Here is a 26,805-nt window from a genome sequence, read left to right as displayed (position 1 = left end):
TGCTCAGGAGGGGCCTCTGCCACATCTGCAGAATAGTGACTGGAAACAGTTGCTGCCCTCAAGGAGTACACAGGCTAGTTGGATCAAAAGGGCATGTGCCTCAAAATAGTAAACAGGGTGACATTTGATAAAGGGCCAAATTAGTGGTCCAGACAGTTGCTGGTGAAGAGTGAGGAGAAATTGGAGAGGCCCATTGGCTGGGCCAGTCTTCAGGGAAGCAGGACAGGGCCTTGAAGACTGGCCAGGTTTAAAAGAGAGAAGGGGGAGGGGAACAAGAAGTGGAGGGAGGACTCTCTCCTGTGTCAGCCCACTGGTTTCCTCTCAACGTCGAAACTAAACACCAAACCCCCACTTAATGGAGCAGTTAAAGACAAATGTGACCACAAGGAACTACCACTTCACAACCATTAGGATGGCCATTATCAGAAAACCAGAAAATAACAAGTGCTGGCAAGGATATGGAGAAATTGGAACCCTTGTGCATTGCTGGTGGGAATGTAAAACGATACAGCCTCTATGGAAAACAGCAAGGCCATTCCTCAAAAAATAAAACTAGAATGATTATATGATCCAGCAATTCTACTTCTGGGTATATACCCAAAAAAGTTGAAAGCAGGGACTCAAGCAGATATTTGCACACCCATGTTTATAGCAGTATTATTCACAATAGCCGAAGATGGGCACAACCTATTAATGGATGAATGAATAAGCAAAATGTGATATATCGAGATAGACAAATCACAATGGAATACTATTCAGCCTTAAAAAGGCAAAGAAATTCTGACATGTGCTCCAATATAGATGAACCTTGAAGACGTCATGCTAAGTGAAATAAGCAAGCCACAAAAGGACAAATGTTGTATGATTCCACTTAAATTAGGTACCTAGACTAATTAACTTAATAGACAGAAAGTAGACTGGTGATTGCCAGGGACTGCGGAGGGAATGGGAGTTAGTGTTTAATGAACATGGAGTTTCAGTTTGGGATGATGAAAAAGGTTTGGAGATGGATGGTGGTGGTGGTTGCACAACAGTGTGAATATACTTAATGCCACTTAACTGTACACTTAAAAATGGTTGAAATGGTAAATTTTATGTTGTGTATTTGTGAACACACACACACAGAAAAGACAAATGTGATAGCTTGCTTAGAAAGATGTCAGAAATATGATGTGGAATTGCTAAAGAAGTGGGGGGAGAGATGGTGACCCCCACTGGATGGGCCTGGTGAGAAATCAGCTAGTAGCCTAGAAATGAGGGTGATTGGTGGGCCAGGACACCTGACTCACGGATCACAGAGGATCCGAAGAATTTATTATAGGAAATGTACTAGACATTTCCTTCCAAGTAACATTTGAGTAGAGTTACTCAGAGGAAGCCAGTGGGGTTGTTTGCTTTCTTCCTTTTATTTCTCATGCCCACATGGCTAAGGTAAGGAATATAGAATAAAGTAATGAACAGGGGATAAGGTCAAGACTATGGCTGGTAACGCAAGAGAAAGGTAGAGGCAGGTTTGGAATCCATTCCATCCTAGTCGCATCAGAGACTTGCACTAGATGGTGGGAAGGCAGCAGGAGGGGCGCTCTCCTCTCTACGTCCCTCTCTCCCTCACCTGTCTCCTTTGTATCCCCAGTAGCTGGCCCCGGTCTGAGCCATGGCTTCCGCGGAGCCCCTGACAGCGCTGTCTCGCTGGTACCTGTATGCCATCCATGGCTACTTCTGCGAGGTGATGTTCACGGCAGCCTGGGAGTTCGTGGTGAACTTTAACTGGAAGTTTCCAGGGGTCACAAGTGTATGGGCGCTCTTCATCTACGGCACCTCCATCCTGATCGTGGAGCGCATGTACCTGCGCCTGCGGGGCCGCTGCCCGCTGCTGGTACGCTGCCTCATCTACACGCTCTGGACCTACCTGTGGGAGTTCACCACCGGCTTCATCCTGCGCCAGTTCAACGCTTGCCCCTGGGACTACTCGCAGTTCGACTTTGACTTCATGGGCCTCATCACCCTGGAGTACGCCGTGCCCTGGTTCTGCGGGTCCCTCATCATGGAGCAGTTTATCATCCGCAATACCCTCCGCCTCCGCTTTGACAAGGACGCAGAGCCCGGGTTGCATGGAGGCCCCCTGGCCCTGGCCAATGGCCACATCAAGACTGACTGAGTGGGGGGCTGCTGGGCGGGCTGTGGGGGGTCTCTCATGGACTCTGTGGAGAAAGGTACCAAGCTGGTGGCATTGCTCCTTGTGTACAGCACAAGCCCTGCCCCATCCCGGCCTCACCCCAGTAGGGCACACACTGCCCCCATTACCTCCATTGAGGACGGGTGTTGGGGGCGCGGTGTTGAGGCAGCAGAAGGGCTTTGGAAATGGTCCATGGCTCTACCCAGCTCAGAGGTAGGCAGCAGAAGACTTATGGCTTAGCAGCGACTAGGCTACATGGGTGACTTTGGAAGCAGCAGGCCATGTCCTGGCTAAGGGACACAGAAGTGGGGCAAAAGGTGGGAGGCCAGGTCTGAGGAGGCTTTGGGCTGCTGCCTCGGCCACCTGGTGCCCTCTCACCTGGTTTCGTTGGGCTTTGGCTGGTTCCATTAGGCAATATTCAGGTGCTTGCTTGCAACCAATACCTCCCCGGGGGCCTGCTGAGCTGCAGCCTAAGGAGAGACTGGGCAACCAGGAGGCTGCTTGGCAGCCATGCTGGTCTGCATGGGCTGGGTGGCCTTCCCTTGGCTCCTCTCCCTTCCCCCAGGGCCCACGCTGCTTTCTTGGCCTTCTGGGGGCCCCCTGGTGCTGGATACCCACCAACCTTGGGCTTTTGGAGGTTTCAATCCCTGTGTGTTTGGTGGCGTTTCCCCTTTTTCTCTCTTATTTTCAAGGCCTTTATCCATGTCAATCACCCCACCAATCCCCAAACCCAACCACCTAACCAACACAGCAGCTGCCAGAGGTAGAACCCTGAGACAGACCCTGCCTGCCCTCTGCAGCCTTCCCTCCACTACGACCCCAGTCTGGTGGGCTGTGGCATTGCCCCTGGTGCTCTTCTCCATCCATGTCCCCTCCCCACAGTGGCCCAGCTGAAAAACGAATGATATCCACAACACATAGTCAGGCCAAGATGGGTCTCACAGATCCACAATAGGGACCTATAGACAAATCAGTGTGTATGTTTGGTGGGGGGTGGCAAAGGCGCACCTGACTGGTTTATTTCAAGCCAGTCAGGGGCAATCTAGCATTCTAGGGGTTGGAAGAACAGTATCCATTGTTGAAGACCCATGAAGAATGAGTGAGGGAGAAAAAGATGAAGGCGTCTCAGCTTTGGGAGGGTCTTTGGAGCATCCTTGGTGTGAAGGGGTCAGTTCTGGTTCTGCCATAGCCCCAGCCCTGCAGCAAAACCTCCTCAGGGCTACCACCTCCCCACCCCTCCCAGCAATGCTGACACCTTGGGCTTTCTCCTTAAACAGTATTACCCTGCCACGCTCACGAGCATTGTCATCTTGATTGCCCTGCCTTCCCGGTGACAGGTATATTGCTGGCAGTGTATAGGACAATCCTCATTCCAGCCCTCTTCCAGCTCAGCCCCTAATCCCCAAGGGGAGGGGTCCATCAGAATGCAGCCTGTCCCATGGTACACGGTCGCTTCTTGACCACACTAGGACTCGTAGTCGCCTTTCCCTTTTTATAGAACATTAAAAAGTGATAATACCACCTGTGAAGAGAATCTCCTCTTCCTTGTTACGTTGTTCCACCTAGATCATGCAGATAGCACCGGGCCAGGACAACTGGGATGGGTGTGGCCAGGAGTCGTGTCTCGGAATGGGAGAAAGGCTGGGAGACTCTGCCTTTGGCAGGGTTGCTTTCTGAAGCCGACCCTGCCCAGGACAGGATGAAGAGCATTTCCCAGACTCTGTGTCCTGGGCAGGCTCCTCAAATCGAGGCACTAACTACATTCTGCAGGGGCCAGCCCTACCTTTGATTTTACAGTGGCCCCAATTCCAAGGCTTTGGGGCTTCCAGGGATCCAGGCTTCCAGGGATCCATGAACAGATGGAGGGGATTCCAGAGCAAGAATATTGTCTAGCTTCCCTGTTCCCTCTCAGTAATTGTTTCCTTGGTACTCTCCCCCAACCAGGGGGATCTCAGGCTCCTGGATCCCAACACCCCTGCAGGCCCCCATGTGAGCCTCTAGACCACACTGCCCACCTTTGCTCTCCTCTTCCTTAACAGAATCTGGTGGTCAGCTTGGTGATGTCTCCCAGCATAAGGCCTCCAGAATTCTCAGCCTGACCAAGCCCTTAGATGGCCCACCAGGTCTGGCCACTCCAGATATTGCCCTATGGGCATTCCTTGGCACCATCTTCTCTCTGGGCCCTATAAACTTCCAAATATGGGAGGTTCCAGAGTAAACCTGCCTGCCTGGCAATGTGTTTCTGCTTCTTTCAGTTTCCCCATGGCTCCTATTGTCCCTCATAGGGCACAGAGCCCCCCAGCAAAGGGAGGCAATGAGCCAGGGCTTGACCACAGGATTTGTAGGTTCAGAGTTCAGTGGTGATAGCCCAGAATTCAACTCTTCTTTTTTTGGTATCCTCAGGGCCCCAAATACCTTAGTGCCCAGGGACTAAAAATTTGGAGTAATCCCAGACCTGCTGAACAGTGGGGGTGCTGGGAGGGAGAGTCGGCTTGCTGTTTGTGAACGTCTGGTATCCTGGGCCTCTCTCCACTGGCCACGGCAGCATCGCAAGTTACAGATCGCCATGTGTGCTGCCCTGCATGGTTGAACCGCTTCTGATGTCTGCTAGGCATCCTGTCCCTTGTGCCCTGTTCCCTCTGATGCCACTGAGTCGTAATGGCATCACAATAGCCTATGCTTATTCTCAGCAATAATACCTAGGGAGTGCCCAGGAGTCCTATTGTCCTGGTCCCTTGCCTTCTGCATGGGTCTCCTGGGGAGGCAACCACTGAGTGGGTCAGTCCATGAGAACCTGTATTTATGAAGCTCTGGGCTGTACAGACATAATTGCAGGGGATGCAGAGAGAGGCCCAGCCCCAGAGGAGCTATGGCTAAGGCAGGGAGAGCACCTTTCACCCTGTGGCCTTCCTAGACTTATTCCTGGCTCTGCAAAGGGTTGTTGAGGTGGGTGGGACTGTCTCCCAATTGCGGCAGCTCTTCATAAGGACACACGACTGGTTTGTGCACCCATTGCCTGCTGTCTCCATTGATCTCTTTGTCTCTTTCTTTTCACATTCGTGCACATAAAATATACTGGTGTTTGTGTTCCAGGACTGGCTCTGACCCATCTCTGTTTCTTCTATTTTGGAGTCCCTTATACACCCCGGCATCACGCTGTCCTGAACCAAAGGACTGCTGGGTGGAGCCACCCTGTGAGGAGGGCAGGTGGTACTTCTTGCCAGTCCTTTTCATTGTGTCTGCTCTGACCCTCTCTGGTAACCTGAGTTCTCCACCCAACCCCCCACACCCCACCAGCAGCATAATCTGGTCCAGAACTTACTTTGGTCCCAGGATGCAAGGCAGATGGGGAGTCCTGGGCAATATCCAGGACTGCTCAAAGGCATTCTCGCATCTTCTCCCATCAGAGGTAGGCACGTTCCCTATTTCACAGCAGAGGTCTGGTGGCAACCAGCTTGCAAAACCAATGTTCTACATCATTTGTTTGTTTCAGTGTAAGCAGAAGACACTTTGGGAAGGATTCGTGTTGAGTCAGGTATCCTTTTGGGCTTTGGTGAGATTTGGATGTCCTTAGAGTCCAGCCCATCCAAATGATAGTCACAAGGAGAAATTAGTGAGTGGGAGAGTTGGGGGAGAGACGGGGTTACAAGGAAGGATGTATGAGATGCCATTTTTAGCCAAGACAAACAATTGGCACAGGATTTCTCTTTGTGGAGGGAAGGTTGTGAAATTTTGGCCTCTTGCAACCCTGGGTTTAAGGACGACACCTCTCCTTCCTAGTACATTTTGTTTATGCCCTGGGCCTTTTCCCTTTGATCCTATTTCCTTCTCTTGAGATTAAGCCTGGGCCCCTAACGGTAGGTGTTCTCAGAGGGTTTGAAACTACCAGATGATATCTCTCTCTTTCTGAAAACTCAGATGGACCTGAGAATTGACCTGGTTAGTTCTTCAGTTTCTTAATGGACAGCTACAGTGAGTGAGCCCTGGACCAGGCTAGATACTGGGGTGCTAGTCAAGGAGAAAGACGTTGCATGGATGCTCAAGCAGACTGTTATATCACTGTGATGTTGATAGTCCTCCAAAGAAGAAGCCCCCAACAGAGGAATATGACTCATCTACAGGGAAGGGAAGGGCTCCCCAGGGAAGGGACACTGCAGAACTGAAGGCTGAGTACTGGTGCTTTCAGAGGTGGGCTGGCTTCTCATTGTATGGAAACGCAGATGTTGACTGTACAGTAAAAAACAAAGCCAGCACACAGTGGGTGCTTTAAAGAACTCTTGATAACTGAAGTCTTCTCGATGGTCAGCTTCAGTAAGCCTACCCTAAAGGCAAGGCTAAATGTTCTAGCGCACCAAACCTCTTTTGGGAACCTGAAGCTAGGAATCCTGTTTGAATAACAACCATCCCTGCCATATCTTTGCCCACCACCATAGAGCAACTCACTGTCCTACTTCCCTTTTCCAACTTATTAGTCCCTGCAGAGCCCTGCCCGCATCCCAGCTTCACTCTCAGAGTCTTTGGACCTTGGCCAAAGACCCAGCTCCATTGACCTGTCTGTCTGGTGCTTCACGCTGGGGACACACTTTCTTGATGTGGGGAAAAAGTGTCCTTTCAGGGCCAAGCAGTGCAGAGAAGTGTCCACTGATAGCCTAGTCTGGCTCCTTGCCTGTCACAATAACACCTTCCAAACAGAAAGGAAGCTTTCTGGTTTATAAGGGTCCACTGATGACAAAACGTCCGGAGGCGGAAGCGTCTTAGTTTTAGAATGGGGTTGTATTAGTTTTCTAAGGCTACCATAACAAAGTACCCCAGACGGAGTGGCTTAAAACAACAGAAATGTATTCTCTCACAATTCTGGAGGCCAGAAGTCCAAAATCAAGGTGTCAACAGGAAGATCTGGAGGCTTTAGGGGAGAACTGTTCTTTGTCTCATCCAGCATCTGCGGCATTTCTCAGCTTTCTAGGCTTATGGCAGCATTACTCCAAGTTCTGCTCCGTGGCCACACGGACTCATCTTCTGACTCTGTCTTCTCTTCTGCCTCTTATAAGGACACTTACCATTGGATTTAAGGCTCATCTAGGTAATCCAGGATGATCTCATCTCAAAATCCTTAATTACACCTGCAAAGACCCTTTTTCCAAATAAAACCACATTCATGTGTCCCAGTGATTTGGATGTGTTATCTTTTGGGGGGCCCACCATTCAACCCAGCATGGCGGTTAAGGGAGATTTCTGTTGAAGCCCTTGCATCCTGTACCCATTTAGGAATTCATTAAGAGAGAGAGAGCTAGAATATAGTGTGGGGTAACCCAGGAGAGAACTCAAGGATTTAGGTTGAGGATTGAGGAGCTCCATCCCAAGACGCATCCTGCAGCCGCTGTGATTTTTGGATATAGATCTGAAGATTTCACCCCCTCCTGCAGATGCTTTAGTGATTTCCCAATACCTTTAGGATCAAGCTCACCGTCCCAGCAAGGTTTACACAACGCTTTGTGGTCTGACTTCATTTCTCACCTCCCGCTCAATCCCAAGCAATCCAGGGAGAATGACTTGTAGTTTCCCCAGCAGCTCCCTGATCACTGCCTCTGGGCCTCCAGCCCTGCGTTCCTCACCCTGGAACACTTACTCCTCCTCTTAGCCCAACGACAGACAGATGAGCTCACTTACAGCCAGTGACATTGGGCTCTGTTTGCTTTGAGCTCTCCCTTGCCCTAGCTCTCAATTTAGTTCAGGCAAACTCAGGATGGGAGCTGTCTCCCTGGCAACTACCATGTGTGGCCCACCAGCAGCAGTAGCTAAGTTCTTCCAGTGCTGTCAGGAGGAGACTTCCATTTGCCCATTCACCGTACCATGTGTCAGGTTTGAAGCGAAGCTTGTGGGACAATGGTGAGCAAGGCAGACTCGGTCTCTGCCATCCCTGCATGATGCCTTCACCTGAATTACAGGTTGCTGAGAACTCTGATGGGCTGACTTAGGGGAAAAGGAATTAGCTTGATCTAGGGGGTCAGGAAATATTTGTATGTCTGATATAGCCAGGGGAGGGGGTGAAGTGGGAGGTGAGGTGAAGAGAAGGCTTCCAGGTAGAAAAAACACGTGTGAAAGCTGGAAACCCAGAGAGAGCAGGGTGCCCATGGGTCTGCAGAAGCCACCAGGAATGAATGATGGAGTCCACAGGAAGCCAGGCCTGGATCACGAAATGTCTGTCAACAAGGCAGGGAGAGACATGATAGACGAGAAAGAACAGGTTGTAATACATTCAAACTGAGTGTTTTACAAGTGAATAGGGGAGCTCCTTTAGATTGGGTGGCCCCAAAAGTTCTTTGGGAGGAGACGATATTTGGGTTGAGACCTGGATAATAAGGAGCGTCAGCCATGTGAACATGAGGAAAGAGTGTTTCATGCAGAGGAAGCAGCTAGGACAAAAGCCCAAAGACGGGAAAGAGTTTAGGTAGTTTGAGGAGCTGATGAAAGGCCGGTGTGGCTGGAGCTTGGTGAGAAAGGGGGTGAGGAGGAGGATAGCATGCAAGTGAGAGAGGGGTGGGGGTCAGAGTGTGTAGGGCCCTGGAGCCCTGGGTTGGGGGAGGAGCTGGGGAGGAGAGGTGGATGCGAGATCTCTTAAGAATGAAGGATTGGGGGGCCTGGCCCAGCCCTTTCCAGGGAACCCCTCCTGAGGGGCAGGACCAGGCATGGAAAAACCATCGGCAGAGCCTGAGGTCTCATATGCCACTAGCACCTATCCTTTTAGAGGCTTGGTATCAACGTAACTAAAAGATGGGTCTGTTTGGTTTCTGCAAACCCTTCTCTCTACCTGTTATGTAATCTCTCTCTCTCTCTCTCTCTCTCTCTCTCTCTCTCTCTCTCTCTCTCTCTCTCACACACACACACACACACACACACACACTCCACCTTGAACACTCTAAGGTTTGCGAGCTGGGCCTGCAGAGACCCTCTGGGAGCTCCCTTGGAGTCTCTGTGGCCTTGGCAGTATTAGGACATCTCAGAGCAGGTCAAGGGTAGGGGAACAGCACAGGTATTAAATCACACAGACTAATTCTAACCTTGCCTCTGCCACTTGCTATCTGTATGACTTTTGACAAGACACTGAGGCACTCTGAGATTTAGCTCAGTGGATTTAGTTCAGATTTAGTCAATTTAGTTTAATTCACTAGGAGCACATTCTAGCCTCTTCTCCCCACCCCTCCCCCACCAAGGCTGAGTGTAGAAGTACCTGTTTTGAAGGTTTAGAGCAACCAGAGGGGGCATGACATTCCAGTTCAGCATAGCAAATATCTTTAAATGGAATGTTAGACATCCCTGTTATTAAAAGTCTTAGCATTAACCTCGGGGGAGTTTTCTCTGGCCGGCTCTGCCTACCACCCTGCCAGTTGTAGGGTGACCAGCTGCACCGGACTAAGGGGTTTTCCCCGGATGTGGGACTTTTCCATGCCAGGACCACAATCAATCTGATTTAGGAGCTATCCTTTTCTGCAGCAAGGCCCCCAGGGGTCCTTTAGAGGCAGACAGTCTGCCGAGCCTCTCTGGGAGGACAGTCACCCTGCCTCCCTGGCTGGTCCGGCCTCTCCTGCTGAACCAAAGCCAAGAGGCAAGGCAGGAGGCAGAACCTTGCCTGGACCTCTTCTACACCAAAGGGCAAACCTCCTCCTTGGATCACTTTAGAAATGAAAACACAATGATGTTAGGTGTTATTTTGCTGACTTTGACTCAATCTGTCCCCCGAGGATCTCAGGCCTGCTGACCAGCAGGACCAGATGGCACCTTTGCAGGCATATCTCATCATTTCTGCGTTTGCATCGGCCCTGAATAGCCTAAGAAACAACTTTTGTCTCCTTCTAATTGACATACCTATGACTCCCTTCTAGTTATTTTTCTTTCCGATGACTCTGCTGAAAGCACTTGACACCCAATCCTGGCTTACATTTCATGTCCCTGAGATGATAGCTACTTTGTTGTCCAGGAGGAGGAAGGGTAAGGGTAAGAGAGGGGGAAGGGAAGGGGAAGGACCAGGAAATGGAAGGGGCCAGATTGCTCCACATTCATAACTCTGTTTGCAACCATCCCTTTTCTTAGTCTTTCCAGAAAGTGGCTAGCTACACTCCGTGTTCCCCTGGGAACTTCCTGATTGCCCAACAAAAGATGCAACATGCCAGGCTTTGGAGTCATTAGATCTAAACTTGAATCCCAGCTCCCCGACTCACTTGAGGGTGTTACATAGCTGTCGAAGTCTCAGTTTCCTCATCTTAAAAATGGGGCTAATAGTAGTCCATACCTCCCAGAGTTGTGGAGATCAGATGAGACAATGCTTGTCAACCATTAAGCATGCAATCCGTGTCAGATATTAGGAGAAATATTCTCCTTTGTAAGTCTCACCAGTCAAAAGCAGATACCACTCCAGCAAGCATTTCTGGACTCGGGCCACTTATTACTAATATGAAGGCAAATTACTTAACCTCTATACACACAAGTTTCTTCACCTGTAAAGTGGGAATGACAAGACCTGCTCTATAGGATTATTATGAAAATTACGCAAAATAATATGTGTAATATGCTTGCCACAGGTCCATGATTTCTTATCCCCAACACATGGGACTTTGCAAGACTTTTTGGATTGAAGGAAAATAATAAAATTTATATGCTGTATATTTTGTAATTCCTGAGCCAGGTGTGAGTCAGCACCCAATAGTCAAACATTATTATTTCTACAGGGAAACCTATGACTATCATACTAAATGGGGTTAAAAAAAAAAAAAAAAGACTCTAAATGGCCTTACATTCTTACCCTATGAGACAGGCAGAGTAAGTATTAAAATTCCCCCTTGACAGATAACAAACAGATCAGGATAGTGGGTTGTTCAAGATCACATGGTCCATAACTGGCAGCACGAGGATCCCTGGGTCATCTCGTCATCTGGCCCAGGGACTGTTCCCATGATATCACGCAGTGTGGTAGACATGACCCTGTTACAACAATTCCCTGTGCTTAATGAATTTAAAACAGAGGAAAAAGAAAAAGGAGGAGGTGGAGGAGGTGGAGGAGGAGGAGGAAGAGGAGGAGGAGGAAAAGAACCTACTAAATAGTCAAGTTTTCTTCTTGTCTTTCTAAATGTATTATGTATCTTTCTACACTCTTTTTGTATTCTGCTATTTCCGCTCTGGTAACTGGTACACATTTCTCTTTATTGTATTGCATTGTATTGTCATGTCTTAAAACTTAACCTCTAGAACCTTCTAGAATCTTCATATAATCCAGTTAGCTTAGCTAGCCCCTATCCCTGGATATTTGCATGTTTCCAATTTTGCACTATTCTAAAATAATGCTCAGTCACTCACTTTAAACTTTGCCTTGGAGATGAGCAAGCACATTGATTTGAAAACACCTGTCCCTTGAGCTTCTGGCTGGCTGGCAGCCTTTGGGAAATTGTATTTCCAGGCACTTTGACTACATATTTGTTGTTCCTAATCAACTAATCAATTAGGTTGTATTGAGTGCCTATGTGGGGAACAGGGTGCTTTGGTGTTTGGAGGAGGCACAGAAGCATAAGCTGTCTCACTGACCCTTAAGAAGCTTATGTCACTTGGGACGCCTTTCAACTTCAAATTAAGCTGAGTTAGCGTCCAGCCAGTGGTCAAGACGGGCACCAAGGTGTGACATGAGTGGTGAAAGCAAGAACTTTAAATAGGTGTGATATAGCCCCTTGCCTGTCAAGGTCCTTGGTTATACCCAGGAGGAAGGTGCTAAAAATGAAATAGGGAATAAGGGAAACAAGGTCAGGGGTTCCATGAAGCCTTCCCTAACTCATTAAGTCATAGTTTTTTAATGGTCAGGGGGAACCATGAAAAATCAGTATAATGTACCACTTCCCTGACTCCCCTTGGCCTTGGTGGGACAGTCAGCAAAGGGCTAAATGAGACCTGGATGCTGGTCCTATCTAACTTCCCCTTAAGCAAATTACTTAACCCTTCTCTGCCTCCTCTTGCCCATCCATCAGATGGGAACAGCAGTGATGCTCTCATGGGACTCACAGGACTGTCACGAGCAGCACTTGAGATGCTGACAAGTGCTTTAGAAAGAACAAAGTGTTTCTCAAATGATCTGAGGAGGGCTGGGGACCACATCTCACTCACTGCTGCATCCCAAGCACCCAGCAGTGTGGGCCCAGCACATAGTAGGAGCTCAATAAGCATTTGAGTGAATGAAAAGACCATGGCAGGTGTTATCATGAGTCTCTAAAAGGCAGAGAACTGCACAGCATGCCATCAACTCTGAGCCTGAGGAGGAGGCTTGCTCCACTCCAGCTCCACTCCCATCCTCCCTAGAGCAGTCCCCACCTTCATTCGGTCACCGTTGAATCCACTATAAGGAGTCCCTCATTCAGGGCAGCAAAGATCTGAAGCCTAAAATTCACCCCCAGTGGGGGAGCAGAGGCAAGTGCTGACCTCAGCTCCTTTCCTCAGGTTTCAAGGGCTGCAGGAACCCCAGTTACAAGGGACTGGCCAGTTCTGCCCTCACCTCCCACTCCTGGCTGCTGAGTCAGCGAAATGTCAAGCCATAGGGGTCAGCAGCCGATAGCAGCTCTCTGGCTGGCTGAGAAGGACACCTGGCACGAGGGAGCAGCTGTGCCCTCATGCGCCCCCAGCCAGGGCTTCAGGTGTTCTCTCATCTCCTGGCCCAGTCAGCCTGCTGCTCCTGGGCATTTGGTGCCAGCAACAGAGATTCCCTGGCCAGCCTGCACTAGGGAGACAGTTCAAAGTGGCTCAAGCCTGACTCACTGGATGGACTTTTCCAAGGAGGTTTCCTATATTTCTTGAGTCCATGTCATCTTTCACACTGTCCTAGAGGACAAGACAAGCTGTGAAGGTCTGCAGCTGTGGGGTTGTGACAACCGGTCACTTTCCAAAGTCTGATTTCTTTCCTTATGCATTTATTTGTCTTTTTATTCCCTGTCTTCTCCACCCAAATGCAAGCTCCAGAGGGCAGGACACATGTCCAACTCACCCCAGTACTGAGAACTGTACCTGACCCAAAGCAGATGCTGAATGAATGAATGAATAAACAAATGAACTCTTTTGCATGTTTATTATATGTAAGCGACAATTATAAATAAGTGACATTAAAAGGAGGTAGCAATTTCCATACTCTCTAAGAATTAACATACACATTGTCCTGCCTTATTCATTGATTATTCATTCATTCATTCATTCATTCATTCATTCATTCAACCTGTGTTTGATCTATAGGAGAAATGAGGATGAAATAGTCACATAATGTGTATGTCAGGGCTACAAAATAAGGGTACAAAGTTCTATAAGCATCTCTGATGAGCGATTTGACCTAGTCAGGGAGGTCCGGGGAAATTAGCGAGAGGAGGTTCCGTCTGAGCCAAGACCTAAAAGAGAAAAGTCATTTACTGGGAGCCAAAGTGGGGCCGGAAGAATACTGCAGTAAGAGCGGATGGCATGTGAAAGGTGCGATGGTAGGAGGGAGTGTGCAAGGAGGAGAAACTGAGGGACAGCCAGGAAGTGAGGAGGGCCGGATGAGACTGGGTCAGCCCCCTTGGTGGGGCCAGAGCAGCAGCAGATGCCAGCAGCATCCACATGTGTTCAGTAGGTGCCCTGGGCAGAGTAGGGTGCCCTTTAAAAGAGGTCACCTCCTCAGCTCCCCCTAGCCTAGGTTCGAGCCCCTCTTTTGTGTTCCCATGGGACGCAGGGCTTCCCCTTGTCCTTTAACTTATAAAAGTCTACTTTAATGATCTGTTTTCTTACTTTTTGATCTTCCTGTCGCTCACGTTGTGAGCTCCTTGGGGGCAGAGACCTTGGCTATTCATCCTATGTCACCAGTGCCTGGGACATTATAGGTGCCCCATTAGTGTGAAAGGAAGGAAAGAAGGAGGGAGGGAGGGTGGGAAAAGAGGGAGGAAGGAAGTGACCTCTGATCATGCAATGCATTGGACCGATGTTTGAATTTCTACATGCCCAGCTGAGTTCTGTGCTACAAACAGGAGAGTGGGGATGGGGCCACTGCTGACTTTTCGAGAAGAAGGGACCCAGAAGGCTGGAAAAAAGAAAGGTCATGAATTGCTGTGCATTTAGTGCCACATGATGGAAAAAAGGATTGACAGTGCCATTCTTAAAAGGAGGCAGGGAGGCCAGTTTCAAGGAGGATTTGTTTACCAGACATTTAAAGGGAATTTCAACAGGTAAAAATGCACGCATTTATAAGAATGAACAGGAATATCCTCTGAGTATTTAGCAGACTCTTGTGTATTATGTGCCAAGCACTGTTAAACCATTTAAATCCTCATAACGATTGGCATGAAGCATTTAACGATGACGGCATCTATTTTACAGGTGAGGAAACTGAGGATCCGAGCAGCCAACAAGTGACAGAGCCAGGCTCTGAACTCAAGCACTTCGGCCTGGAAGTCAGGCTCTTACTCCCACCCCGGGTTGCCCTCAAGCCACCCCTGGCTCTGCCGTGTAACTGAAGAATTGGTATCTTGTTTAAGATCCTCCTGAGAGGGAGGTATGATTCTTCCCCATTTTGTAAATGAAAAAAACTGAAGCTCAAAGAGGTTAACTCGCTAAAGATCAACAAGCGGGTAAATGGATCTGTGATCACAGCCACCCTCACTGTCGTCCATGTTCCCCGGATGCTCTCAAATGAGCTCTAAACCTGGCATCTTCTACATCACTCCCTCCATAGCTTGGGGACCTCAGCCAAGGCCTGCCAGATGGCCGTGCCCTGGGCACCTTTCTGATTCAGCAGCCCCTTCTCTACTCCCCAGCTTCCCATTCCAGTTCTGAGCCTCTAACCCACCATGCCTGAGACACAGACACCATCCTGACCTGGCATGGGATTAGGAAACGCTAAGTCTGTCAGCAACTTTGGGGGTGGGGGGAATATGTGCAGCTAACATCCATTTATACATCTCTGATCGGGAGGAAGGCGACAGCCTGACCTAAGGGAAGGTGCTTAAGGATTCAGCAACTCAGCATCCCACCCCAGAGACCTGCTGGCTGCTGGGAAGCCTCCCAGGCAGGGCTTGGAGCCCCAGGCAGACCCCCTGTCTAACCACAAGGATGCCAGGATGCTTTTCCTGGTGATGCCCACCTGTGTTCTCCTGCTTTGTCCCTCAGGGGCTGCCTTTGCACAATGGCTGACAGGCTCATGATACACCTGAAACCAGAGAAGGGGGCAGTTAGAGCCAACCCAGCCTTTTTGACAGAGAGCCCTAGGGCTAAGCAGACACCCGGCCTGTCAGGATTAGCTGAGCAGCTTGTGAGACTCTGGTTACTTTCATATCAAGAACCTGACTCAAAAGAGCATCTGCTGCAGGCTTTACTACTCAGGTCCCCTTCCTAGATGTGACATGTCAGTGTGACGATCAGTGCTTCAGTGTCCCCATGTGGGACAATAGAAGCTTCTTAATCTTCTGGCACACACAAGCTTGACCAAGGGAGCCCTCCCTAAGATAACAGAAAATATTTCAATCTGTGGGCTCAGGAAGGCAGCATGGTGAGGGTAGGAGGCAGGAGAAGCTTGGATTTCAGGTTCAGGCAGATCTAGGTTCAAATTCTGGATCTGCCTCTTCCTGTCTATGTAGCTCCCTGAGCCCTAGAAATGATAACCAATCCAATCCTCAAAACAGCCTTCTGAGATAGGTGCTATCTCTAGTTACATCTTATAATTGAGAAACTGGGGCACAGAGAGGTAAATTAACTTGCCCAAGATCACACAGCAGGGAAGTAGCAGAGTCAGGTGGCCTTGCTCTGGTTTGCACTCCTAACCACCGCTCTATACTGCCCTTCTTCCTATAAGACCTTGAAGAGCAGAATTCTGATGTTGGCTCTGCCAGTGACTTAAGTCACACCATCACTTGGGCTTCATTTATAAAATGAGGGGAGAAGACCCCTGGTTCTATACCATGTGGCGCTGTCTTAGCCTCTAAGCTCTGTGAGTGTGTTGTCTCTGCCCATCGGCCCACAAAGTGTTGGGACAGTTGCTGGGAGATCTCGCCTCCTTGCCCCTCATATGGCCATGCCCTGCCTCCTAGCCTTGGCCTCAAGGATCCGCAACAGGTGGGAAGTGGAAGAATGTCTTTCCAGGATCTCCTGAGCATCCACAGCAGCCCTCTTCCAAAACTCCAGAGCGCTACGAGGGCAGTGGCTGGCTTCTGGACCATGTGGACCACGCCAATAGGTTGTATCCTCCCTCACACCAGAGTTTACTTGGCCTATTGGTCACACTGGGACCAATTTAAGGGAATTTTCAGAATCTCAGTATTGGAGGGGAATGTGCAGACAGGACAGGATCGCCAAAATCTCGTCTTTGGCAGTTCTAGCCGAGCTAGCTGGTATGCCCTCATGACAGACAGCTCAACCCGTGCTAAGAGAGTCTGAGGACTTCCTGGTTGGCCAAAACAGTTAGGACTTCCCCTGGAGGTGGGCGGCAATCTATCCTTTCTGTCAGGTCCACTTTCTGGGCCTTGTGTGGTCCTTTGGAGGAGGGCAGGGTCCCTCTCGTGGGGCAGTCCTTTACCAACTGGAAGAGAATCCCTATGTTCTTTCCAAGTCTTCTATCTGCTAGATTAAATATCCCCCACTTCCTTCAGTTCCACCTCTTAGGTCAGGGTTCTTTGAAGCCTCTTCCTCACTGTTCCACTCCCTTTCTTCCCAATTTGTTCAATGGTTTTGTCAGGAATCCTGACTCAGCATCCCTTTCAAAATACAGTAATCAGAGTACAATACTCCAGCACTGAGTAAGCCAGCACTGTTGTCTATTGTCTCCCTGTGCCACCCTCCCCTCCACCCCCTCCAATTCTCCAGGCTTTCTTCTGGAAACCGCACCCCCGAAACTCCATCCATGTGGTCCTTGTAGGGGCTGCCCTGTTCACCTACGATTCTGCCCCCAAGGACAGTTGATTGACCAAGAGATTGGCACTGCATTTAAGCTGCTCCAATCAATTCATTGCCTGGGATTTAGGTGCTTGAGTGTCTCTTTGGTAACTGAAACTGTGAGCTATAAAACTCAGTGGTTCCCTGACCTGGGTAGAGTGGCATCTAGTTTGGTGGTGCTTGTCATATATATCAGCCAAGGACAAAGTAACTCCTTGCTTACCCCAGTTGGCTTTTGGTCTGTGCCCATGCCTGGTTCATACCCTGGGACCTGGAAAAGAAAGAACAAACAAACAAATGAACAAATAACTCAGTGGCTATTGGCAGCTAGATTGACCAGGATAGAGCAGGCTATGCTATGGAAACAAATCAACCCTGAAATGTTAGTGGCTTAATCGAATAAAAATGTATTTCCTTTTCACGCAAAGTTTAATAGAGTTGGGTAATTTTCCTGGGAAGTGCTCCTCCAACTGGTGATTCAGGGATCCAAGATCCTTCTATACTGAGGCTCCATCCTCTTAAGAGTCTTTCACTTTGAGCTCCGAAGAACAGGGTGAGGGTAATGGAGGGGTGGGGGAAGGGTGTGGAGAATGGCTGCTCTGATGGCTTCTGCCTACAAGTGATGCACATCACTTCCATCCACATTTCCTGTCAGATTTCAGCCTGTAGCCTCCCTTCACTAACTGCAGGGGAGGCTGGGAGATGTAGATGTCATCTTCCTATGTGCTGAGAAAGAAGACAAAAAACAAAGATTGGGGAAAACTAGCCAACTATGGATAGGAAGCTTGCTGTAGCCATGTTTTTTTTGCCATGCACAGAAAGCTGGTTTGTACTGAGGGAAGCAATTATAGGCAGAAGAGGTGAGAGGTGGAGAGAAATTTCCTGATTAGACCGTTTTTGAGGCTCACTGCCTTCTCTGAGGCTTGGTCAGCTGTGAGATACCACAGTGTCCCTCTGATATATTCCCCCTGTGCTGAGATAATTTTGTGTTACTTTTGGTCACTTACATCTAAAGGAGATGTATCTATCTAATACATTCCTTGTCTTAACATTATAATGCTATTAATGCAGACTAAATAATCACACTTTAAAAACAAAAACAAAAAACTTTTTCATTTGAGCTACTATAAATTCAAACCTCCCCACCTGGACTTCCTTGTCAAGTTCAGGGGTCAGCCAGATAGTAAATATTTTAGACTTTGTGGACCATACGATCCCTGTGCAACTATTCAACTCTGCCATTGCAACATGAAAGCAGACATAGAAGACATATAAAGAAAAGTAGCCGTGTTCCAATAAAACCTAATTTTATAAAAACTACTGCCGGCTTGATTTAGCACACAGGCCAGAGTTTGTCAATCCCTGACCTAGTTGGTCTTTTTGATCTGAGCTTGGGATTCTCCTTGCTCCCTATTAAATAAACAGTCTCATTAGGTTCAATTTGTCTTTTAAGTCAGCAGGCGTATATATATATGTATATATATTTTTAAAGATTTTTATTGGGGAAGGGGAACAGGACTTTATTGGGGAACATGTATGTCCAGGACTTTCTTCCAAGTCAAGTTCTTGTCCTTTCAGTCTTAGTTGTGGAGGGTGCTGTTCAGCTTCAAGTTGTTGTCCTTTCAATCTTAGTTGTGGAGGGCGCAGCTCAGCTCCAGGTCCAGTTGCCATTGCTAGTTGCAGGGGGCGCTGTCCACCATCCCTTGCAGAAGTCGAACCCGCAACCTTGTGGTTGAGAGGACACACTCCAACCAACTGAGCCATCCGGGAGCTCAGCGGCAGCTCAGCTCAAGGTGCTGTGTTCAATTTTAGTTGCAGGGGGCACTGCCCACCATCCCTTGCGGGAGTCGAGGAATTGAACTGGCAACCGTGTGGTTGAGAGCCCACTGGCCCATGTGGGAATCGAACCGGCAGCCTTCGGAGTTAGGAGCATGGAGCGCTAACCGCCTGAGCCACCGGGCCGGCCCTAGCAGGTGTATTTTTGAATCCAGATTCTACCATTCAGCAAAGCAGCTCTCCCTCCCTCTCTGTTATGTGCATAGCAAATGAGCTTTCAGTGTCTTCATGGTTTATCAGGTGAGCAGGCCCTGGAACGTGTGCTGGGTGGTGACCGTACTGCCCCTTCCTGGGAAAGAACATGCTGGGGAGAAGCCAGGACAGCGGAGGATGAGGGGTGCTCAACAGGACACCCTTCCAATCACTTGGAGCATGGCCTCTGCTGACCTGGGGCCAGCATCCTGTCTATTTCTCTGATTTCATGGAGAGCTTCTGGTTCAGGGGTAGGGCAGAAGTAATCTGGTTCAGGGGTAGTTTGCTTCTCTGAAGAATTCCTTTACTCATCAGTCATTGTCATTCAATGTGACAAACCCCCATGTCCATTCTTCTATTGTATCCTCCAGCCATCTGGGGCTCCTTCCCTGAGTTAGAGCCATGGAATCCCACTCTTCGGGCTGGATGGGCCTTAGCGTCATCAAATCCAGTACCGCTCTTTCTAGAGATGAGAAAACTGAAACCCAAGATGGGAACAACTTGCCCAAAGGCAGGGGGATTGGAAGAGCCAGGCTGGAACCCAGAGTCCTTCCACATCCTTCCAGAGGGAACTGCTTCCAGTGAACTTCCAGGCCCTGGAGCCCCAGGAAGCCTCCTCTTATACCAGTTCAGTGACAGAGGACAGGGACCGGGCAAACTTGTGTAACCCAGGGCCTCTTTCTCGGCCTCCTCGCTTGCCATCAAAACGAACAGAAGATCAAGTTTTTCCTGGGAAGCCCTGTTTTTGTGAACTGTCTCTCATAGGCTTGGCTTTAAAGCCAAAAGGACTTTGCAAAAGCCAAAAGCAAACTGTGAAGGGCATGAGCCTCTTCGTAAGTTGTCTCTCTTAAACCAGGTCGCTGATGTCTGCTTGTGAATTACCATCTCTATATGCATTTTTTTCTGACTCCAAATGTGTTGTGTTTTTTTTTTTTTTTTTGAAATCACCAAATATGTACTGGTTTTCCACATGAATTCTCTGATTCTCCATCACCAACCAGGTGTCCAACAATTCAGTTCAATTCTGACACTATCTACCTGGGGTTAGCGTCACAGCCAAGTTAAAGGACTCAGTCCCACAAGACTGACCTTACTTTAGATGCCAGCTGCAAGTGGGGTCCCCAGATGACCCTTACTTCTGCCTGACCAGTTGCAAATGGGGTTTCCATGACTCTTCCCCCTCAAGTTCAATAATTCACTTGAATGACTCACAGAACTCAGGAAAGTGCTCTATTTATGATTATTATAAAGGATACAACTCAATCAGGAACAGCCACATGGGAGAGATGCATAGGGCAAAGTATGGAGGTGAAGGGGGGGAGCTTCCATGACCTCCCAGAGCATGTCACCCACTTAGCCCCTTGATGTGTTCACCACCCAGGAAGTTCGCCAAATCTCCTTGTTCCAGAATATTTGTAACTCAATCTCCAGCCCCCTTCCCCTCCTCAGAGGTTGGGAGGTGGGGCTGAAAATTCCTACTCTCTAATCATGTGTTTGGTATTTCTGGTGATCAACCCCCATCGTGAAGCTATCTAAGGGGTCCCACCCTGAGTCACCTCATCAGTATAAAGCCCAGTGTGTTCAGAAGGGCTCGTTATGAATAGCAAAAGACACTCATCAAGAAATCCTAAGGTTTGGGCTGGCCCCGGTGGCTCAGGCGGTTGGAGCTCCATGCTCCTAGCTCCGAGGGCTGCCGGTTCAATTCCCACATGGGCCAGTGGGTTCTCAACCACAGGGTTGCCAGTTCAATTCCTGGAGTCCTGCAAGGGATGATGGGCTGCGCCCCCTGCAACTAGCAATGGCAACTGGATCTGGAGCTGAGCTGCGCCCTCCACAACTAAGATTGAAGGGACGGCAACTTGACTTGGAAAAATGTCCTGAAAGTACACACTGTTCCCCAATAAAGTCCTGTACCCCTTCCGCAATAAAAAATTTAAAAAAAATCTTTTTAAAAAAAAAAAAAAGAAAGAAATCCTAAGGGTTTTAGGAGCTCTATGCCAGGAACCAAGGACAAAGACCAATTTTTTTTTTAAATTATACCACACTATGCCACATATTAGTTTCTGGCTCTAAATCGGGATGTTTAGAGCTAGAGTCCTAAAATTACAACTCTAGACACATATTTTATCATGCTCATCATTAAGAGGGCACCCTCCTCCCACAAAAGGCAAGGATACCCCTTTTCTTAGTACTGGTTTCCTCCTTTAGGGTAAGGGTCTTGACAGGGCCGTGCCATTCTTACACTCCCATTTCTGACTAGACAGGACTACTAGCCACTCCAGAACACTGGGCCTTCTTGCCTCGCCTGTGCAATGCTGGCTGCTTGAAAGGTCCTTTTCCCCTTCGTTTTCTGTCAAAGTGCTGGTGAGTAAAAAGGTTTCGTGGCACAGAATACTTGGTGGTGATAGTGGTAGGTCTTCTAAGAAAAGGTGCTCTTAATTTACATTTGTTTCTATTTGGGGTGGGGGGGACTGAAATAAATCATTTTATACTGTCCCAGAACAAATAGAGCTGTCCTTTTTGGCTCACAACTTACAGAACCCACTTAATGTAACTCTTGTTGGGTCTATCACATTTCTGACCATCGCCAACAAATTCTTCCCCGTGGGAGGTTGGTAAGACACATGCCCGCTCTCCCCTTTTCCCTGGGGCTACATTTGTGGCCAAAATCATATCCATTTTTCCAAGCCCTGACCACATGCTCCCTCTGTGAAGCCTTTGTAGTTCATCCCACAGCACTGTGTACTCTGCTCTAACTGCTTATTTGCAGGCTGTTCGCCTGGGAAGGCTGCAAGTATCTAATTGTTTATCTCTGCCCTGAGCAGTATCCAACACATCATGTAGCATTACTAAACATTTATCCTGGTCTATAAGACAGAAAAGCCCACCTGATTAGACAAACTTCAGGACAGGACACAGGAAATCTGGTGACAAAAGCATGGAGGGATGCTTCTCCATAGTCATCCTCTTTCAGAGGAGAAGCTTTACTATCGCATGCCTGGTTTGACTCTACTCTGTTTTCTGCCCTGCTAGACCCATCCCCCATTAGACACACATAGTTCTATTAATAGATATGACTCCAGACGACAGCTCTCAAAATAAACTCTTCTTCAAGGTCCGTGCAAGGCCATGGAAACACCATCCCAGTCAACCCAATGGTGTGGACATTGGGTCCCCGGTAAAATGACTCCCAGCCCTCAAAGATGGGACACTGGAGAGTGTTAGTAGGTCACATTAGGACTTTCAGGGGCCTTAGGCACTTGTGCCTTCACGGGCCCATTCCTCTATAAAAACATATTAAAAATTATATTTTAAGACTACATGTAATCCAGCCTTGACTCATTTTTATATATTCTTCTGATTTTAAAGGAAATTAAAATCAAAACACTTCCATGTGCCCTTAAAAGTATTGTGGGACTGTATTAGTTGGTTCTCCAGAAAAACAGAACCAATAGAAGACATATAGATATGGATATATATATATATATATATATATATATATATATATATATATACACAGAGAGAGAGAGAGAGAGAGAGAGAGAGAGAGAGAGATTTATTATAAGGAACTGGCTCAAGTGGTATTGGAGGCTAAGAAGTTCCACAGTCTGCACTCGGAATGCTGAAGACCCAGGACAGCCGATGGTATAGTTCTAGTACAAATCTGAAAGGCTGAGTGAGACCCAGGGGGGCCAATGTGTAAGTTCCAGTCCAACACTGAAGGCAGGAGATCAATGTCCCTGCTTGAAGGCAGTCAAGGAGAGTTTGAATTCTCCCTTATTCTGCCTTTTGTGTTCTATTCAGGCCTCCAACAGATGGGAGAGGCCCACTCACATTGGCAGGGCAATCTGTTCTACCTGGTCTACCAATTCAAAAGTTAATTTTATCTAGAAACACCCTCACAGACACACCCAGAATCATATTTAACCAAGTGTCTGGGTACCTCCTGGCCAGGTCAAACTAACACATAAAATTAACCATGACAGGACCTTACGCAGCAAGTCGACCGAGCCTATTAGAGAAGTGTGCCTGAGTGTTAGGGAGTAGGTGACACAGGAGCCTTTTTGTGCTGTTACCACTTTAGAACCGGGACCCACAGGAGAGATGGTTCTTACACCGTGGGTACCTCGGCTCACTGCCAGAGGTCTTGCGCTTGGAGGTTGGTACCCATGCATTTCAATCTCTAGTGGGGAGGAATGGGACAGGAGTAGGGTCTAGACTTTTCATCTATCTGCCACAAACCATCTCTTTCCCTTGCCAAATATCTCTGGCCTATGCTGAGCCCCCAGGAGATGAAGTTTGTTGAGCAGGATCTGGTGGAGCAGAGCTTCCCCTAGGCCGGAGGAACACGACCTTGGACCTCAGGTTGGTTTCCTTGCCCTATAGCAGCAGCCACAACTGGGAAATTTCAACACAGTTTAATATTTTATTTAACAAAATTTCATCAAAATTTTGCATTCTACCCCATATTAGATTCATATTTAGTAAAAGTTGATGCCCCATTTTTATCCTGTGGCTTTGTTATTCCTGGAATACTGGCCCCTCTACTTGTAGAAAAGGGGATTCGAAAGAAGGGCCAGCTGTGAGGCTTTTTGTCACGGACTAATGACACTAGAAAATCAATATTCTGCTGTCTTTCCCTGCCCTCTCTTCCATCTGCCCATTTGGCAGATGGAAAAAGGCCGAGGGACGGGTGCCCATTTGTTCAGTGTGTCAAGGCAGGGGGTGAAATAGAATCAGAGCAGCACCAGGGCAAACTGGGTGATCTGCCAAGTGTGTCTTCCATGCTCTAGGCATGATCTGGCCGCAGTGCAAGGTGAGAGAGACAGAGAGTTTACAGCTAAGATTTTCAGTGCCAAGCCTACCCACCTGTATATTCGGACCACAGACCACGTCCAGGCACAGGCCAATTTCACGTAACCTTACATCCATGTCAAGGAGGTTCGATCTTTCAGAAAATAAACACTGACCCAGCTTCAAACAAGTCAGCCCTCCTGCTGTTTATTTTTAGTTCTTTGGATGTGTGCAGATCATCACCAACACAATAAAGAAAATGCAGATGCTTCTCATAATTACCCAGCTAATAAATAACGGCTGAAAGTCTGCTCAGGACAGCATGTTCTGATGACCTTTGCCTGGGCGGTGGCTCTGTCCCTGAGGAACAAGTAAGATGGATTGGATGTGGGAGGTGGATTGGATACTCCTGGCCACTGTATCCTAAGACGTTATCTTGGTGTTATCTTGGCTCCTTGGTGTTATGTCTCAGCCCTGATTCTTAGCTCACCGTGCTCAAGCTCATTTTCTCAGCCCATAGAATGGGGTTAACAGGCCTAGCGGGAGAAGCTGTGAAGGAACAGGAGATAATGACTTCCTTGACTTTGGAGTCAGGACAAGCCTGAAGACCTTGTCCCGTTCCCACTCTGTACTCTTTGTCCCCCTCCCTCCCACCAGCCTTTCCCACCATGGTAAATGGCACTGCCCATAGAAGACATATAGATAAGTCTGCTCAAGCTGGAAGGTGGAAATTCAATCTCAGTTCCTCCTTTCTCCTCACTCCAGGTCCTCAGCAACTCCTTTAGGTCCAACCTCCCAATTACGTCTCAAATCCCTCACCTCCCTCTCCACTCCACCTGTGAGTCCAAGCCAGTGTCCATTCTCACCTGGACACTGCAGGGGCTCCGAAATGCTCATCTTTCTCCCAGTCCTGCCCCTAAAGCCTATTCCCACAACTACAGCCAGTGATACTTGAACATTTAGCCAGGTCATGTCACTTGCTTAAAACCTTTCAATGATTTCCCATTCTACTCGGACAAAAATCAAAATCCCTAAACTCGGCCTGACTGGCCTGGCCCCTGCCCACCCCTCCAACCATCTCAGGTCTTGCCTCATTCACTGAACCCCAACCCTAATGAACTTACGGTTCCTAGAACGCGAGCGCATTTCCTGCATAGGGCTTTTGTAACTGCTGGTTCCTCAGCCTAATACTATTCTCTGTCAACAGCTTCCTGCCACCCAGGCTCAGCTCAAAGAGGCCTTCCCTGACCATCGATCTGAACTCAAGTTCCACTTATTTTCTGTCACAGCACCTGTTAATTTCCTTCTGAACACTGTTTATAATATAAATATGTCATTTCGTGACTTTGCTTCCTTGTTTAGTTTTTGCCTCCTCCATTGGACTGTAATTGCCATGAGGGCAGGGTCGTGTCTGTCTGTTCATGTTTGTAGCTTCCTAGCACAGCACTGGGCACATAGTAGGCATTCAAGAAATACTTTCGGATCAAAGGTCCATTCCGCAGTCACAACAGGATCCCAGGTGGCTGCCCAGGGTCTCTCCCTGCCCCTCCTGCTTCTGCTCTTCTTCTCTCTTCCTCCAAAGAGAAGGTCACTGCACAGGAGGCTGGGAAAATGCCAAATCTGCTCTCTGCGCTGGTTTTGACCCCAAAGGAAGGACTTGAGAAAGGGCTGAAGGTAGCAGTTAGATTATTGGGTGGCAGATGGACGCCAGGAGCAGAGTGACAATTTCCAAGGTCCCATTGTGGTGTCCTGAGGGAACTCTTTGCCCTGCTTGGTCTCCCTTATAGGAAAGGGGCCCCAACTGCTGGACCCTGCAAGGCTGCCAAAGACTGGGTGTCACATGAAGGAAGCAGCTATGAGATAGCCAGGAAGGGGTGTGTGATCTGGTATTTCAGGGCCAGGGAACAGGGGTGCTAGTTTGTAAGGAGGTGTTTGTATCCTCCCTCAGGGCCGCAGAACATCAAGAATGAAATCTTGGGTATGTTGCTGGGCAAGGCCTGGTGACCCCACTCTCCCTCGGCTACTTCATGGTAGAGAGTGGACTCTTCCCTCTTGCACAGGCACATCCTGGCCTGGCACCCTGGTCATTTATCCAGCCTTCTTGGGGGTGGTTGGCCAACCTTGACTAGATGGTAATATCTTGTGACATCCACAGATTCTGGCAAGGAGCCCCAAGGCTCCAGGCAAGAACGGATCTGTAGGTTACAGGAAAGAGGCTTCTTTGGGAAGCAGAGCTCTGGTGGCATTTCTGTGCCTCGGGGGTCAGCCCGCAGGGAAGTAAACCCTCTGGGAGCCAGGGAAGATCAGAGTTGCATTAGCAACACACCCCATCAGACCTGTCTCCCCTCCTCATCCTGAAAAGCAAATACTCAACAGTCTCCAGCATGATGCCTGCTAAGCTCCGCCCACCCACAATTCGGTGCAAACATGTACGGTCAGTAAAATGGCCTTACGAGTGGACTACATCCCACACAGCGGCTCCAACACCAGACATGGCCAAGAACGCAGTCGCATAATGCAGAACGGGGTGCCAGGCCTTGGATCAAATCCAAGGCAAAAAGGACCTGCTATCACCAGGGAAATGGGGGTCCAACGGAGGAACAGGGCAGGGGGACACATCCAAGCAGGTATGGCTTGTGTCAGGAATCCTGGAGTTTCTTTGTAAGTGTTCTGCTAACTCTTCAAGTGACCTTCCTGGGAGTGTGACAAATAAATGAAAACTTGTATGACCATGATGAACTTTTAAAATGATCTATAGAACAAAATACAACATGATGAACACCCAAGAACTTGATCCTGTTATGGCCACTGGCCATGCCATGCCATGGGCTTTGTTGTTCTCTCTGTGGTCATCATAATTCTGTCTTCTAATTTCTGTGTATGCACCGGGTCTG

At 48.5% G+C, this 26,805-nt stretch overlaps 1 protein-coding gene, 2 long non-coding RNA genes and 1 other non-coding gene across 20 annotated transcripts in view; 3 read left to right on the top strand and 1 right to left on the bottom strand.

Annotated features, from left to right (window-relative positions):
- TMEM229B (transmembrane protein 229B) overlaps positions 1-7,345 on the top strand; it is a 43,794-nt gene extending 36,449 nt beyond the window's left edge. For 13 of the 17 annotated variants that reach the window (XM_019733582.3, XM_019733586.3, XM_019733583.3 and 10 more), the window contains one exon: positions 1,634-7,345. In XM_019733582.3, the coding sequence (XP_019589141.1) occupies positions 1,655-2,158 (504 nt within the window). In that variant the 5' untranslated portion in view covers positions 1,634-1,654 and the 3' untranslated portion in view covers positions 2,159-7,345. The remainder of the gene's footprint in view (positions 1-1,633) is intronic. The other 4 variants (XM_019733585.3, XM_074327324.2, XM_074327318.2 and 1 more) reach the window with 1 other exon arrangement.
- Positions 7,346-13,008: 5,663 nt separating this feature from the next.
- On the bottom strand, positions 13,009-17,365 carry LOC141570541 (uncharacterized). Its single transcript, XR_016020897.1, has 3 exons — positions 17,313-17,365; positions 15,306-15,371; positions 13,009-13,581 (listed from the first exon to the last, which is right to left on the bottom strand). It is a non-coding gene; the product is annotated as an uncharacterized LOC141570541 (long non-coding RNA).
- Positions 17,229-17,364, top strand: LOC141570925 (small nucleolar RNA SNORA48). The gene has a single exon (XR_012495367.2). It is a non-coding gene; the product is annotated as a small nucleolar RNA SNORA48 (small nucleolar RNA).
- A 5,776-nt stretch (positions 17,366-23,141) lies between the features above and the next one.
- On the top strand, positions 23,142-25,228 carry LOC109448293 (uncharacterized). The gene is made up of 3 exons (XR_002137492.3): positions 23,142-23,482; positions 24,129-24,282; positions 25,119-25,228. It is a non-coding gene; the product is annotated as an uncharacterized LOC109448293 (long non-coding RNA).
- The last annotated feature ends 1,577 nt before the right edge of the window (positions 25,229-26,805 follow it).

The sequence above is a fragment of the Rhinolophus sinicus genome, chromosome 3 (genome assembly GCF_057876585.1).
Source record: "Rhinolophus sinicus isolate RSI-liver-muscle chromosome 3, RSI-T2T, whole genome shotgun sequence".
Lineage (NCBI taxonomy): Eukaryota > Metazoa > Chordata > Mammalia > Chiroptera > Rhinolophidae > Rhinolophus > Rhinolophus sinicus.
The sequence above is the reverse complement of the archived record's forward strand: the minus strand, read 5'-3'. Positions and strand labels throughout refer to the sequence as shown.